The 18,275-nt window shown below is 47.8% G+C and overlaps 1 protein-coding gene across 2 annotated transcripts in view; it reads left to right on the top strand.

Moving 5' to 3' along the window:
* The window catches only part of spata5 (spermatogenesis associated 5), a 129,848-nt gene that overhangs the window by 104,356 nt on the left and 7,217 nt on the right, over positions 1–18,275 (top strand). For both annotated transcript variants that reach the window (XM_035744525.2, XM_035744526.2), the window contains exon 16: positions 3,790–3,954. In XM_035744525.2, coding sequence (XP_035600418.1) covers positions 3,790–3,954 — 165 coding nt within the window. The remainder of the gene's footprint in view (positions 1–3,789; positions 3,955–18,275) is intronic.

Below are 18,275 nucleotides of genomic sequence, written 5' to 3'. Positions count from 1 at the left end.
GTAGCACCAGGATTGTGAGTTTGATTCCTGCAATGGACCACATATAAGCCTACTGAACCACATATAGGCCTACTGAACCACATATAGGCCTACTGAACCACATATAGGCCTACTGAACCACGTATAGGCCTACTGAACCACATATAGGCCTACTGAACCACATATAGGCCTACTGAACCACGTATAGGCCTACTGAACCACGTATAGGCCTACTGAACCACATATAGGCCTACTGATCCACATATAGGCCTACTGAACCACTTATTGGCCTCCTGAACCACTTATAAGCCTACTGAACCACTTATAAGCCTACTGAACCACGTATAAGCCTACTGAACCACATATAGGCCTACTGAACCACTTATAAGCCTACTGAACCACATATACTGTAGGTCTACTGAACCACATATAGGCCTGCTGAACCACATATACTGTAGGCCTACTGAACCACATACAGTGCATTCGGAAAGTATTCAGACTCCTTGACTTTTTCCAAATGTTGTTACATTTTTGAATAAGGCTTTAATGTATTAAATAAATAAAAATCCTCATCAATCTACACACAATACCCCATAATGACAAAGCGATTTTTAAAGATTTTTGCACGTTTATACGTTTTTAAAAATGGAAATACATTAGTTACGTAAGTATTCAGACCCTTTGCTATGAGACTCGAAATTGAGCTCAGGTGCATCCTGTTTCCATTGAGATGTTTCTACAACTTGGACTCCACTAGTCGTAAATTCAATTTCTTGGACATGATTTGGAAAGGTTCAGTAGGCCTACAGTGCATTTGTTCAACACTTTTTTGGTTACTACATGATTCCATATGTGTTATTTCATAGTTTTGATGTCTTCACTATTATACTGCAATGCAGAAAATAGTTTTAAAAAAATAAAGAAAAACCCTTGAAAGGGTAGATGTGTCCAAACTTTTGACTGGTACTCTATGTCTAAAGAAATGTTACAGAGAGGTAGTGGCCTTCAGAGATAGGAAGTCATCTGTCGTTATATCCTCGAGGAGGATCGCAATCCCTGGAATGATTACTGTTGTTATCGGCAGTGAAACTTGGCTGGCAGCGAGCGGGCGAGGCTTTTTTTTCAACCGGTTTTGATCCTGGCGGACTGAAGCCACTATACTGTATCCTGACTTTTTTTCTGCGATTGCAAAGTATTTTGAAGTATTTGGTGGAACGTTCCCATCTGATGTCACCATGTTGAGATGCAGAGGTTCATGATCAGTGGGACTATTTCTCTTCATAGTTAACTCAGAGAAGAGTATGGGCCACTGTGATAACCTCATACTTTGAATATAGGTACCTTATTCAACAATAACTGCAGTGTTTCTTGTCTGTGACGTTTTGAGAGTTGTTAGCCTGAGGTTATAGTGGATTTTGTCAGTGTCCTCTGCTCCAGCTATCTTTATACCCCCTGCCTCTGTCCCCCCCTCGTCCCCCCCTCCATCACTGTCTTTCTGCTGTCAAGCCAAGGCTTCAGGTGGAAGGATGGCGTTACGAAAGAGCCCGTCAACGGTTTCCCGACATGCCAAGCCAAGTATTTTTCTTTTGGGGTCCTGCCCCCCCCACCCGCCGGATCCTTGAAAACAGGAAGTGTATCTTGTTAAGTGATGGATTGGCCCCTGTGCTTCCTGAGTGGACCAGAAAAAAATACCTTTGCCTCCAGGGAAGTCAAATGAGTTTAGCAGTCTCAAAAGCCCAGAGTTGGGTCTGTTTGTGTGAGCACCTGGATAGTTGGGTGTGTGCATGTGTAGCTTTTTGTACACGCGTGAATGTGTGTTTTTTTATGGTAGAGCAAGCGTGCAACTTTGCTTGTAGGAAATACCCAGATAATCTGTTGCAAGCCACATCTAGGGTTAACGAACGTAAATGGATTTAGCATGTTGAGCTCGATCATCTTAACACTCAGTTCTCCCCGGTGTGTCCTGTTAGGCTAGTTGTATTGTGGAGGCTGTGTGTGTGTGTGTGTGTGTGTGTGTGTGTGTGTGTGTGTGTGTGTGTGTGTGTGTGTGTGTGTGCGTGTGCGTGTGTGTGTGAGGGGTCGGCAAGTTTGCTCTGGCATGCGGCCGCCACATACTTCCAGGGAGATCAACTCCGGAAGTGTCCCTGGCACGTCCACAGTGGAGCGGAGTACGCACTTCGGCGACAATCAACCACAGCCCCCCCCCCTCCTCTGTCTCCCCTGTGGGAAGAGCGATGACAAAGAAGAGACAGCCTCACGTGTTTTTGTTCCAGACACACGTTGTCAAGCTACTCTGGCCCTTAGCCAGCATGGACCTTTATTATTTTCCTTTGGCAGTGGCCCTGGGGCCTGTTCATCTCCCCCATCCTAATCACAGTGACATTGTTGTCTTCCTATTCATGTTGGTAGCGCACAGCAGGGCGGATCCAAGTGGAGGAATCTGGACAACCCAACAACAACAAAAAATGATCCTCTCGTGATACATCGTTAATTTGTTAGCCAGACTGTTATGGTTACGTCAACAACAAATCTCCTCCCATTTGCAAACGTTCCGCACAGGGAAGCGCAGACAGATTTGAAATATGTACATATAGGAAGGAAGTCTCTGGGCTTGAAAGTCCTTTGTGTATCCAGAAGGTTATAGCAGGGGATGTGACGAGGACGTAAACAAACAATTGAAAGGCTGTGGGCTAGGTCACTGCTCACCAGAGGCACAGACATTACTTCCGCCTCTGCAGGCCCGTCTGTCTGTCTGTGCTGAGCAGCCAACTGTCCCTCTGTGACATCAGGGAAGAGAGACCGCAGTGGTTGGAGGGATATTTTTGGGTCGGCAACATATTTTTATATGTTTTTGGGGGGATTTTAGTTTTTGGTAAAAGAATTGGAATTTAGCTTTGAGTTTAATTGAGAAAATCTGTTCCCAAGTATTCCCACAAATAAAAAAGAGACGTGATCTTGTCACAATGTAATCGAGATATGAAATGTTTGTTATTTTCAAAATTCATCTCTGTTGAGGATTAGTTGTGGTCAATTTGCAGTGTACAAATTATTATAATTATTTTCCAGACCCGACTATTCGCTCCAAACAAAAATTGACCCGCAGCTAAATCTAGTTGCCTACCCGTGCACTAGGTTGTGGGGAGGAAAGCTATTCTGTTTGCCCCCTGCGACTGATGATCCGGCTGTGTTTAGCCATGTTAACTTCCTTTCCAAGAGCAATGACGGCCTTCAGTCAATATTGAAAGACTTAAATGCCTTCCTAACAAACTAGTTCAGAATAGTTCCCTTCACCTTTTCTTTCTCGGAGATAAACCAAAACAGTATTCTTACCTCCACTGCAAGACGATGTGTTAGAACGAATATTCACCTGCGATTTCCTTTCTTCTGTTTCACATGGTAAACAATGTGCATTCTTTCATCCAGTGTTGTTTTTCTGTGCCTTGGAAACCGGCGTATGGTGTGGACTTTGATTGGATGTGGCCCTCCTGAGACTGCACACGGCCTCCATTTGGAATAATAATCTTCACGCTTGATTTGAGCTGAGGTCAATTGTGCAAATCAGGCCTTGCTTCTGGGCAAGTTTACCACACCTGCAATCAGTGCTTGGAATTTTTCTCGTCTCAGGTTCCTAACAAGAGAGATGGAGGGAGGGAGTAAGAGAGAAGGATAGGTGGAAAGATGTCTTTATTGATTGATTGATTGATTGATTGATTGATGAAGACTCCATCCTCAAAGGGATGTTTGTCACCCAGCAGCAGAGACAATCACACACATGACTAACAGCTCATCTCCCTCACTTCTGTTGCCTAGGCCCTGATGCGTCCGGGTCGACTGGACCGGATAGTGTACGTCCCTCTACCGGACGGCCCCACGCGACGGGAGATCTTCGCGCTGCAGCTCCGCAGCATGCCCGTGGACCAGGACCTGTGTCTGGATGACCTGGTGACCCGAACGGAAAAGTACTCCGGAGCAGAGGTGAGACAAACAGTACTAATTTATGGTTGCAAATAAACAACACGTACTCTATAATAAGTCATTTTACGTTAGAATACATAGATGATGCAGAATGTAATACACGTTGTAATGTAATAACGATTCTGGGGCTCATCTCCCATTGACATCAATGCGTAGTTTACGCAAAAATCTAAGTTACACATATGCAGATCTCAAGTTAGGATTTCACCCCATTGTGATTAGTATTGAGAATGTGATATTGAATGTAAGAATATCAGCACTAGTGGCCGTATGTGTTTTTATATCAAATGAAATGGACACGTCCAGGAACAATTCTACCATTTATTCATGGGTGGCGGCAAATTGTTTTTTTATTAGACAAAATGATTGAGGATTTTAGTCCAGGTCTGAATCAATTCCTTCAAGTGAGATTTATCGAAGGCATGCTACCTGATTCATGGTTGGCCACCCTGGCAAGAGCCGGACTGTCCGAGAAAAATCGGCTAAGTCAAAACCCAACACGGAGACCGTAAAGTCAAGTTAAACATGGGGAGAAAAATATTGAGGTGAAAGTCTCTCTCTCTCTCTCTCCTCGTTGTTATTGTTTTAAGCTTTTAACGCTTACAGGAAATAAGAGAGCGGTGGCCAGCGTTCGCAAGGAGATGTTGTTCGCCTTCCACTGTCTGTTTTATGTCTGTGCTGTGTCAAGGGCCTCGTGATCGCACAGCTGGCGGACTCGCAGCGAGCACACAAACACTCCATTGTGTGACAGGCTTGTCTCTTGACTTTGGGCTGGGGTGTGAAGCACGTTGTCTTGACAGAGAAACAGTGCAGTGCCGGTGAAGCCCTGACAAGCCCTACTACCTGTCAAGATGTTTTTCATGCTTTTGGTGGTTTAATGATGACACATCCTTCAGTGGCTATGAAATCAACTCCAGTTGTCCAAAATGTTCCTGTCGATCAAAATGTGGTTGCAAGGCCACATGGGTATTATGAAGAGGATTTGTCAATTCTGTGTCTAGGACCTTTTGGCCACTAACTTTTCTCTGGCTATTCTCCTGGAGATCTGATCAGAGGAACACAGCTGTCGAGGAATTTGCTTCTCTACATGACCTTTTAGGGATTTGAAGAGATCTGTTGAAAACATGTACCCCCACCCTCCTTTCTCCTCCCTCCTTCCCTCCATATTTCCCCCACCCAAAAGCAGCTTAGAGCAGGCACCTGGAGAAGGTATGCGCTGGAAACCGATCCCTCGGTATCAGGTGTTGCGTTTTACAACAGGGTGTTTGGGATAGAGCTTTCACCTCCCAGTGGAAAGTTTGCTATCTCTGTTTTCAGGTTCATTCTCGGTAACCCCCCCTCTTGTGGTCCAGTGTGTTTTGGTGGCCATAAGGTGGGATATATAGGTGGAATGGAGTGCTTAAAGGCATCTTGTCAAAACTAAATATACTATAGCTCTCCTGAGGGTGAATACTCCTGGCATGACTGGTCATAAAAGCCTGCCGTGGTGCTATGCATCTGTTTGAAATGCTACTGAGCGGGGGTATTTGTCTTGGCACGGCGGGATTTCTGCAGAGGGCGGTGAGGCGTGCCATGGTGGATGGGCATCGGTTGTGTATCAAGCCCACGCTTCAGGGGAACAAGCTCGATGAGGGGCCCTTGTAAATCGTCCGGGCTCTTATTGAAATTGGAGGCCGGTTTGCCGAGTCATATTTCTCTCACACACAGCCTTCTCCCCCTCTCTCCTCTCTCTGCCAACTGAAGTACTAGGAACTCTTAAGAGAATGAGCAAGGACATTACTAAGCATTGAGTCTTGCGTTAGTTGTCCGACTTTGTGAGGAGAGAATATGATTTTGGCTTACACTTCACACAAAGTTGCAACAGTGTCATTAATGTGAAGTGTTGCCTAATTTTGTGTTTCTCATCTAAAGACCCTTTTGCATCCCAAGTCTTGATAGGGTGAGGTTGAATGGACTGGTAGAGTGACAAGACTGGCAGTTGTTGTCATGTCAGCTCCGAGCCAGAAGCCCTGTTAAAATCACGTCTTCCACCCGGCAGGTTCCTGCCCAGCGTGACATCTGTTTTCCCCAAGTTTACACCCCCTAACCACCATACCCGTCCATCAGCACTGCTCCTGCCTTCACCATCCGCCTTCAGCCGTCCAACAAAGTAACATTTGATACTGTAATTGCATTGTGTTGTCATAAAGAGGGATTGCTGCTAGTCCGGAGGGAAGAGTGACGCTTTTCTTTTTCTCTTTTTTTATGATCAAGCCCTGACAGGAAGAACCCGAGGATTTATGTACTCCATCACATGTCCCGAGTCAGAGAGAGGCCAAATCCTTCAGCCTGGTGGAGACCTGTTGGCTCATTTAGCTTTGATAGAGGAGGCTTCTTTACTAGGAATCAGCATTGTTTCCCATGTTAGCCTGAGGGAGATTGCACGGGTGTCACGGAGAGGACGCACGTCAATAAGGGGCTCTCAGTTTTCCAGAGGACTCTGTGAACTTGGTTTACTCATAAATGGGCAGAGGTACATTGTGGGGACATCATATATGCCCAGTATGGGGACATTGTGAGGACATCACATTGGCCTACTGTGGGGACATTGTGGTTGATTAGGTGGAACCACATTTCATAGATTTCCTGTTTACAGAAGGTAATTTATCCACGAAATCCCCTGCTGTCAAAATATCCACCATGTGTTGTGGACGTTCTGATGGCGCCGACAGAGATGGTCGCCTCGCTTCGCGTTCTTAGGAAACTATGCAGTATTTAGTTTATTTCAATGTATTATTTCTTACATTGTTACCCCAGGAAATCTTAAGTCTTATTACATACAGCCCGGAAGAACTATTGGATATAAGAGCAACGTCAACTTACCAACATTACGACCAAGAATACGACTCTCCCGAAGCGGGTCCTCTGTTTGGACCACCACCCAGGACAATGGATCGGATCCCAGTAGGCGTACCAAAACAATGGCTCCGCAGACGGAGCGGTCTTCTGGTCAGGCTCCGTAGACGGGCACATCGCTCAAGTATGCCAATGTCCAGTCTCTTGACAACAAGGTAGACGAAATTCGAGCAAGGGTTGCCTACCAGAGAGACATCAGAGATTGAAACATTCTCTGTTTCACAGAAACATGCCTCACTCGGGACACGTTATCAGAGCCGGTACAGCCACCCGGGTTCTTCACTCATCGCACCGACAGAAACAAACATCTCTCTGGTAAGAAGAAGGGCGGGGGTGTATGCCTTATGATTAACGAGTTGTGGTGTGATTATAACAACATACAGGAACTCAAGTCCTTTTGTTCACCTGACCTAGAATTCCTTATAATCAAATGCCGTCCACAGACGACGCAACCACACTGCCCTAACTCATCTGGACAAGAGGAATATGTATGAAGGCCGTTCATCGATTACAGCTCAGCATTTAACACCATAGTACCCTCCAAACGGCGCAGCAGCGCCTCTTCAACCTTAGGAGGCTGAAGAATTTTGGGTTTGTCACCAAAAACACTCACACACTTTTACAGATGCTTAATCGAGAGCATCCTATCGGGCTGTATCACCGCCTGTTACGGCAACTGCTCCGCCCACAACCATAGTGCACTACAGAGAGTAGTGCGGTCTGCACAAGGTATCACCGGGGGCAAACTACCTGCCCTCTAGGACACCTACACCACCCGATGTCACAGGAAGGCCAAAAAGATCATCAAGGACAACAACCACCCGAGCCCCTGCCTGTTCACCCCGCAATCATCCAGAAGGCGAGGTCAGTACAGGTGCATTAAAACTGGGACCGAGAGACTGAAAAACAGCTTCTATCTCAAGGCCATCCGACTGTTAAACAGCCATGACTAACATTGAGTGGCTGCTTCCAACAAGTGAAATTGGTAGATTACTTGTTAGATATTACTGCACGGTCGGACCTAGAAGCACAAGCATTTCACTACAATCGCATTAACATCTGCTAACCATGTGTCTGCGACCAATAACATTTGATTTAGATTTATTTGAGGAAACAGTAAAGGTTGCTTAACATTACCAGCCATCCAAAACCAATGTATGACTTTGAAATATCAAAATGCCTCGTATGCTCAATCTGTAGGTGGAAATACTTTGAAATAACATTGATATTATGGAGGGGGAGAAAGAAAACCACAAAAAAACACCATAATATAATTTGTTTTCCAAGCAGGAAGATAAATGGCTTCCTCTTAACACCTGTTGTGGTTGTTCTTCTGCCCTGTTCCCCACCAAAGATTTATGACCCCATATTTGTTGTTGCAAAGATGTTTTATTATCAAGGACACCCAGAAGAATGCATCAACAAAGCTGTTGCTATTTTAATAGCATTACGACTCCATGTAAAGACTCAATGACGCAAGTGTACGCCTGGCCTCTGCTGATCAGAGATTGATAGGTTAAATCACAATGTTGACCAAGGAAATATGCTGCGTTTTGTTCGAGGCCAAAACGTAGGTGAGTTTTATAAATCTGTGAGCTTTTAAATGCACAGTATAATTTTGCCACAGCGAACCACTATTGTTTTGACATTTTCCGACCATAGGAAGCAGGAAGAGATTGCCAAAAAATATGTGCATATAATATTCAATTTACTACCCCGGCAAGTATGTCAGATTGTCTGGAACGAATAGCTGTTTACCGCTCTAATTCATGTTATAATGTCATCTTTTTCCTTTTCATTCAGTCAAAATGGGAGATGTATGAAAAGGAAAGACTTCCAGCTCTGCCTTTTTGCATTTATATATAAAGACCTTGCTGTGGTCTCGGTCCAAGTACACGCGTGGCACAAATTACATTTTTCCTGGGAAATATGAACCACTCAAGTGTACTCATTGTAATGTTTCTCTTGGCTTGGGGTAGAGGCAGGAGGGAGGGAAAGGGCGGAGGGAGAGCAGGAAGGATAGAGAAGGATATTTACCCCTCCAGCATTAAGGAGCCAGTAAAAAAAAAAATCCTATGGCCTTTTGGATGGGAGAGGAGGCAAACTACAGTGAGCGAGAGAGAGATTGAGAAAGATACGGAAAGAAGAAGACCAGCGCTTCAGCAATAGGAACTCCAGGAACCTGTAAAAAAAAAAGTTTATTGAGTTGGCCCCCCGGATCTTCCTCTCCCTACCCTGGCCTTAGGCCCCATAGGCCACTGTCAGGGGGAGGTGTGCCTGTTTCAGAGGCCCACACGGGCCGAGAGGTCAGGGGTCTGTAGTTAAACGCTGCACTGAGCAGCCCCCAGGAAGGCTAGTCTCTGGTTTAACACCTCGCAAACAGCTGTGGATTGGCCACTCCTTTGCCTTAACCCCTGTCTCCTCCCCTTCATCTACACTGATTGAAGTGGATTGAACAAGTGACATCAGTAAGGGATCATAGCTTTCACCTGGATTCACCTGGTCAGTCTATGTCATGGAAAGAGCAGGTGTCCTTAATGTTTTATACACTCGGTGTATGTCGACAGTCCTCCCTCCAAAGGGCCATTACATTTTGTGAAATTCCCTAAACACATGGTATTTTCCTTGTCCTGGTTTCATGAGGAATTGTGAGAATATTGGTGATACTGTTGACTCTTACTTTTGTAGGGTGTTCCACTTAGCCATTGCTTTGAAAATGTTTGTGTCTCTGTGTGCCAACATGTTCCCATTCAAAATGTAATTCTGTACTGGACAGAACAATTGGGATCCAATGTCTTTTTCAAGGGCCTCGTAATTAACTCTGTGCTATCAGTCTGGAATTGATAGCATTGAAGCCGTTTTGGCCAATGGGCGTTGCGCATAAGAAATTCGAAAGCAATTGGATCACCTTTGACAGAAAAAACAGAAAACAGAAGCCGCAGCGCGACATTTTCTAGGTTTAAAGAGAAGTTGTCATCTTCGACCTAGGGCATTTTGAGGAAGTAAAACATGCACTTGTTGTCTTTCCAGATTACGGCATATCTAACACCAGAATAATGAGCCCCCCCCAAAAAAGGGCAACAAAACATTATATAGTACCAGTACCAGTCAAAAGTTTGGACACACCTACTCATTCCAGGGTTTTTCTTTGTTTACTTATTTATACATTGTAGAAGAATAGTGAAGACATCAAAGCAATGAAATAACACATATGGAATCATGTAGTAACCAAAAAAGTGTTGAGCAAATCAATATATATATTTTCTATTTGAGATTCTTCAACGTAGCCAATATGTGCCTTGATGACAGCTTTGCAAACTCTTTGCATTGTCTCAACCTGCATTTCAATTAACAGGTGTGCCTTGTTAAAAGTGATTCCATATTTGGTATTTCATAGTTTCGATTTCTTCACTATTATTCTATAATGTAGAAAATTGTAAAAAATAAAACATTTTTAAAAAGTAGGTGTGTCCAAACGTTTGATTGGTACTGTACATACATGCATAGCGTGCTGTGTGTCAACGTGAGACGAACAGAAATAAAGTAACCTACTAATGTTTTTGCCAAACCGTAGCGATGATGGAGATTAGCCTACTGCATCGAATTCAATACAGTGATCGTCTTGCTACACTAACCTCTGATGGCCTACAGTTGATTGAACCTTCTTGTCGTGTATATGCTGTGGCATAGACTGGACCATGTATGATAGGGAGCAGAGTCTATTTTTGCAACCTTTGAACTGTCATGTAAAGCTTTATATTGAAGCGATCACCTCGTAAATATGCCTTTACATGTTGTTCTCCTCCTGTTAACTGCCTGTCAGCAACGGAGCTTGGCGTTCGTCAATGCCATAGTTCATCAGAGGAAGTAGCGGTGATGGGACAAGGCGGGGCTAAGAAGCAAACACACACACACACACACACACACACACACACACACACACACACACTCTCAGGGGCATAGTAGTGCACAATAATACACACACACACAGAGCCATAGAGAGCTGTCTCCAGGTCGCTCCAGTTGTGGGCATGTTTAGTAAATATGCCATCTCTTCCTTCCCAGCGCTGGGGAGAATGTGCCGCTTTCATTCGCCTGATTAACCGGCGAGGACAAATATGCCCTTAAAAGTGAGGCCCTGTTTGCCCCCTTACACGCCACGGCCGCCTCGTCCCAGAGCCTCGACACAGGTGCTATTCCACACGGGCCTTTCCTAAACAGTGTGGAGCTGAGGATCGGAGGGGGGTCCTTCTGAAAGAGTTTCGTAATCTCAACTGATTGGTCAGCATCAGCTATGACAGCTGTTTTATAGGTTTTGGATTTGAGCGATTGATGTTATGGTGGTAGTAATGCGCTAGGGATGGACCTCATAACAGCCAAGTCACCCCTGCTTTGAAAGTTTTTCTGGGGGGCGAAAGAGAGAACCAAACATTGTGTGGTCTTGAAACGAGCACCCGTCCCATTTTTCAGCCATGTTTTCTATGGAATCTGAATCCCGTGACTCTTCTCCTTCTCCTTTATGGTTGTGCGGCATGTTTCCATTCACGTCTCCTTCCCCCCACGTAACTCTATAACCGCCCCCCAACACATACACTCCCCACCACTCTCCTCCCCCCTATCCTCAACTTAACCAACACCCCCACTGCCTTTTAATCTTTAATACTGTAGGTTTCACATGGGTTGTGGACAGGCCTTGTTTCTCTTGGCAGCCTGCTGTCACTGCACACTTCCTCTTTGCCTTCTTGGAAAATGAAACATTTTATTTCTGGTCGGAGCGTGACGCTGTTTGATTTCTATATTATTTAATTTCCTCTCCGAATGTCGGATGCAGTGGGGACTATTTTTCTTATAAGGGGGAGTCAATATTTTTGGCGTTGGCCTAAGAACTTCTTCATGAGCCAATATCATCACTGGCTGTGTGTGTGTGTGTGTGTGTGTGTGTGTGTGTGTGTGTGTGTGTGTGTGTGTGTGTGTGTGTGTGTGTGTGTGTGTGTGTGTGTGTGTGTGTGTGTGTGTGTGTGTGTGTGTGTGTGTGTGTGTGTGTGTGTGTGTGTGTGTGTGTGTAATGCAGAGCCTAAGGACACAGGGACGGCTCAATAGTTACTACGCTGCCTGGCCTCGTTGATATACTGCAGGTAGCCACTAAACCAGCCCCTAATTAAGGCTTTTTGATACTGGGACTGAGCGACTTTGTTGAAGTAGGAAGCGACGGCATACTGGGTGGGTTTGACCTGAGCCTGTTGGTATGCGCTGCCAGTTAGCTTCTTCATCTAATCCTGAAAACATTTCTGTGCACACTTGTATTACTGAAACTGGAATGGAAATTAAAAATGTTGTTGAATGTTATGAAAAGAAATTGAGAGAGTTTTTCGTACAACTGACACATGACAAATATGGGAATCCGCGAGGCCACATTTTCTATGTAAAGGAACACCGACAGGATCCCAATGAATACAGTCTGTAGTGTGTGTGTACATAAGTGTGTGTGAATGTCTGTAAGTGTGCATTGAGTGTTAGGCAGGTGTTACTTCCATTACAAGGCCGGGAATCGGATGGGGATAACACACACACAGCCAACAGCCAGTGGAGGAGGGAATCGGATGGGGATAACACACACACAGCCAACAGCCAGTGGAGGAGGGAATCGGATGGGGATAACACACACACAGCCAACAGCCAGTGGAGGAGGGAATCGGATGGGGATAACACACACACAGCCAGCAGCCAGTGGAGGAGGGAATCGGATGGGGATAACACACACACAGCCAACAGCCAGTGGAGGAGGGAATCGGATGGGGATAACACACACACAGCCAACAGCCAGTGGAGGAGGGAATCGGATGGGGATAACACACACACAGCCAACAGCCAGTGGAGGAAGGAATCGGATGGGGATAACACACACACAGCCAACAGCCAGTGGAGGAGGGAATCGGATGGGGATAACACACACACAGCCAACAGCCAGTGGAGGAGGGAATCGGATGGGGATAACACACACACAGCCAACAGCCAGTGGAGGAGGGAATCGGATGGGGATAACACACACACAGCCAACAGCCAGTGGAGGAGGGAATCGGATGGGGATAACACACACACAGCCAACAGCCAGTGGAGGAGGGAATCGGATGGGGATAACACACACACAGCCAACAGCCAGTGGAGGAGGGAATCGGATGGGGATAACACACACACAGCCAGCAGCCAGTGGAGGAGGGAATCGGATGGGGATAACACACACACAGCCAGTGGAGGAGGGAATCGGATGGGGATAACACACACACAGCCAGCAGCCAGTGGAGGAGGGAATCGGATGGGGATAACACACACACAGCCAGCAGCCAGTGGAGGAGGGAATCGGATGGGGATAACACACACACAGCCAGTGGAGGAGGGAATCGGATGGGGATAACACACACACAGCCAGTGGAGGAGGGAATCGGAGGGGACAACACACACACAGCCAACAGCCAGTGGAGGAGGGAATCGGATGGGGATAACACACACACAGCCAACAGCCAGTGGAGGAGGGAATCGGATGGGGATAACACACACACAGCCAACAGCCAGTGGAGGAGGGAATCGGATGGGGATAACACACACACAGCCAACAGCCAGTGGAGGAGGGAATCGGATGGGGATAACACACACACAGCCAACAGCCAGTGGAGGAGGGAATCGGATGGGGATAACACACACACAGCCAACAGCCAGTGGAGGAGGGAATCGGATGGGGATAACACACACACAGCCAGCAGCCAGGGGAGGAGGGAATCGGATGGGGATAAACACACACAGCCAGTGGAGGAGGGAATCGGATGGGGATAACACACACACAGCCAACAGCCAGTGGAGGAGGGAATCGGATGGGGATAACACACACACAGCCAGCAGCCAGTGGAGGAGGGAATCGGATGGGGATAACACACACACAGCCAGTGGAGGAGGGAATCGGATGGGGATAACACACACACAGCCAGTGGAGGAGGGAATCGGAGGGGACAACACACACACAGCCAACAGCCAGTGGAGGAGGGAATCGGATGGGGATAACACACACAGCCAACAGCCAGTGGAGGAGGGAATCGGATGGGGATAACACACACACAGCCAACAGCCAGTGGAGGAGGGAATCGGATGGGGATAACACACACAGCCAACAGCCAGTGGAGGAGGGAATCGGATGGGGATAACACACACACAGCCAACAGCCAGTGGAGGAGGGAATCGGATGGGGATAACACACACACAGCCAACAGCCAGTGGAGGAGGGAATCGGATGGGGATAACACACACACAGCCAGCAGCCAGTGGAGGAGGGAATCGGATGGGGATAACACACACACAGCCAACAGCCAGTGGAGGAGGGAATCGGATGGGGATAACACACACACAGCCAACAGCCAGTGGAGGAGGGAATCGGATGGGGATAACACACACACAGCCAACAGCCAGTGGAGGAAGGAATCGGATGGGGATAACACACACACAGCCAACAGCCAGTGGAGGAGGGAATCGGATGGGGATAACACACACACAGCCAACAGCCAGTGGAGGAGGGAATCGGATGGGGATAACACACACACAGCCAACAGCCAGTGGAGGAGGGAATCGGATGGGGATAACACACACACAGCCAACAGCCAGTGGAGGAGGGAATCGGATGGGGATAACACACACACAGCCAACAGCCAGTGGAGGAGGGAATCGGATGGGGATAACACACACACAGCCAACAGCCAGTGGAGGAGGGAATCGGATGGGGATAACACACACACAGCCAGCAGCCAGTGGAGGAGGGAATCGGATGGGGATAACACACACACAGCCAGTGGAGGAGGGAATCGGATGGGGATAACACACACACAGCCAGCAGCCAGTGGAGGAGGGAATCGGATGGGGATAACACACACACAGCCAGCAGCCAGTGGAGGAGGGAATCGGATGGGGATAACACACACACAGCCAGTGGAGGAGGGAATCGGATGGGGATAACACACACACAGCCAGTGGAGGAGGGAATCGGAGGGGACAACACACACACAGCCAACAGCCAGTGGAGGAGGGAATCGGATGGGGATAACACACACACAGCCAACAGCCAGTGGAGGAGGGAATCGGATGGGGATAACACACACACAGCCAACAGCCAGTGGAGGAGGGAATCGGATGGGGATAACACACACACAGCCAACAGCCAGTGGAGGAGGGAATCGGATGGGGATAACACACACACAGCCAACAGCCAGTGGAGGAGGGAATCGGATGGGGATAACACACACACAGCCAACAGCCAGTGGAGGAGGGAATCGGATGGGGATAACACACACACAGCCAGCAGCCAGTGGAGGAGGGAATCGGATGGGGATAACACACACACAGCCAGTGGAGGAGGGAATCGGATGGGGATAACACACACACAGCCAGCAGCCAGTGGAGGAGGGAATCGGATGGGGATAACACACACACAGCCAGCAGCCAGTGGAGGAGGGAATCGGATGGGGATAACACACACACAGCCAGTGGAGGAGGGAATCGGATGGGGATAACACACACACAGCCAGTGGAGGAGGGAATCGGAGGGGACAACACACACACAGCCAACAGCCAGTGGAGGAGGGAATCGGATGGGGATAACACACACACAGCCAACAGCCAGTGGAGGAGGGAATCGGATGGGGATAACACACACACAGCCAACAGCCAGTGGAGGAGGGAATCGGATGGGGATAACACACACACAGCCAACAGCCAGTGGAGGAGGGAATCGGATGGGGATAACACACACACAGCCAACAGCCAGTGGAGGAGGGAATCGGATGGGGATAACACACACACAGCCAACAGCCAGTGGAGGAGGGAATCGGATGGGGATAACACACACACAGCCAACAGCCAGTGGAGGAGGGAATCGGATGGGGATAACACACACACAGCCAACAGCCAGTGGAGGAGGGAATCGGATGGGGATAACACACACACAGCCAACAGCCAGTGGAGGAGGGAATCGGATGGGGATAACACACACACAGCCAACAGCCAGTGGAGGAGGGAATCGGATGGGGATAACACACACACAGCCAACAGCCAGTGGAGGAGGGAATCGGATGGGGACAACACACACACAGCCAACAGCCAGTGGAGGAGGGAATCGGATGGGGATAACACACACACAGCCAGCAGCCAGTGGAGGAGGGAATCGGATGGGGATAACACACACACAGCCAACAGCCAGTGGAGGAGGGAATCGGATGGGGATAACACACACACAGCCAACAGCCAGTGGAGGAGGGAATCGGATGGGGATAACACACACACAGCCAACAGCCAGTGGAGGAGGGAATCGGATGGGGATAACACACACACAGCCAACAGCCAGTGGAGGAGGGAATCGGATGGGGATAACACACACACAGCCAGCAGCCAGTGGAGGAGGGAATCGGATGGGGATAACACACACACAGCCAACAGCCAGTGGAGGAGGGAATCGGATGGGGATAACACACACACAGCCAACAGCCAGTGGAGGAGGGAATCGGATGGGGACAACACACACACAGCCAACAGCCAGTGGAGGAGGGAATCGGATGGGGATAACACACACACAGCCAGCAGCCAGTGGAGGAGGGAATCGGATGGGGATAACACACACACAGCCAACAGCCAGTGGAGGAGGGAATCGGATGGGGATAACACACACACAGCCAACAGCCAGTGGAGGAGGGAATCGGATGGGGATAACACACACACAGCCAGTGGAGGAGGGAATCGGATGGGGATAACACACACACAGCCAACAGCCAGTGGAGGAGGGAAGCGGTTGCAGGAGCATGTCCAGCGGCCACTGAAGTATCTGGGGCTCGTGTTGTGGCGGTCTGACTCCAAGCAAGGGAAATGAGAAAAGCCTCAAGCCTGAAGGAAAAATGCCCGTGCGCATGCCAAAGCTGATGTCATGGCGTTAAACAGCTCCTCACAACAGCACTGAGGGCCGGCCGCCCTCCCTGCACTGGGCTAAAAAGACCATGCTTAGCCCTATGCCATATAAGCTGGAGATCCAAATTGCTTTTCCTGCCCCTTCCAATTAAATGACCAACAAAGAACCGAACTAAATGTGACTACCAACCTGCAGCAACGTATCATTATGGTCTACCAGAAGGCTTCCCCCCCCCCCCCTCTCGCCTCTTACGGTCGGGAAATATGATGACAGGTTGTAAATCGTCTGCGTAATCACTTCTTCGGATCGCATTTTCCTTATTTTCGCGCACGACAAGCATCATTCGCAAAGAGGGGTTTTGGGAGCAGCGGAGGAGGAGAAAAAAATCAGCTGAACGAGTGGAAACAAGGATGTGGTCGGAGTTCCATCAGGCGGTTGTGTGTCTTTTCCCTTTTCCAGTGTCCTGTCTAGATCACTGGGGTCCAGGCCACTCGAATGACTTCTTTATTCATCACTTTGACCGACGTGGAGAGTCCCAGAGCCTCCCTTAAGTAGAAGTACGTTGCGGTTGGTATTCAAACGTGGCTGTACAAGAGTGTATAATGTGCATGAGTGCGTTACACTCATAAGGTGATTGTTGTGAGGCCACGACTACGCCAAATGAACGGTCTTTCATCAGAAATAAATATCTGTTGTGTGTGTGGAACGCAGGTTTCATGAAAGCGATATTAACAAAGGGTTATTAACGTCATCGTTGCAGAAAGTGTATCTTTAGGTTGTGATCTAATAGAAGAACAAGAATAATAATAATATATGCCATTTAGCTGACGCTTTTATCCAAAGCGACTTACAGTCATGTGTGCATACATTCTACGTATGGGTGGTCCCGGGAATCGAACCCACTACCCTGGCGTTACAAGCGCCATGCTCTACCAACTGAGCCACAGAAGGACCATGAACTTGTGATTGGACAGATACAGTATATAGGCTACATTTAAAACTAACGCATTGGCTCACTCTGCATCGAATACTCTTTACAGTTGTTGTTTTTGTGGTCATAACCTGTTTTTGGAAAATGCTACTAAATAGACCTGGTCCTAGGTGGTCTTTGATGGCTGTTACTGCACCGCCAGCCAGCCAGATATCCAAAGTACTCGCCACATCTCCAACGAATTGCTGCTGCAATGCATCAGTTTCGTCCCTCCATATATTTAAGTGATCGCTGACATAATTTATGAATGGGAATGAAAAATACATTCTGCATTGCAATACATTTTTAAAAACCATCCATAATTTAGCCTGGGCTGCCACGGCCCCCTTCATTTCATTGCTGTGCGTTTGCAGCTTTTTTGTCCCTCTCTCTGAAGGCGGGGGGGGCCCAGCTTTAAGGGGTTGTGTTGGCTCGGGGCCTGGAATTTCTTCACGTTTACAAACAAACTGCTTTTTGCTCACCCTGTTTGCCTTTGTGGCTTTTCAAATTGCGCGTGGTAAA

The sequence above is a fragment of the Oncorhynchus keta genome, chromosome 30, assembly GCF_023373465.1.
Source record: "Oncorhynchus keta strain PuntledgeMale-10-30-2019 chromosome 30, Oket_V2, whole genome shotgun sequence".
NCBI classification, from domain to species: domain Eukaryota; kingdom Metazoa; phylum Chordata; class Actinopteri; order Salmoniformes; family Salmonidae; genus Oncorhynchus; species Oncorhynchus keta.
The sequence above is the reverse complement of the archived record's forward strand: the minus strand, read 5'-3'. Positions and strand labels throughout refer to the sequence as shown.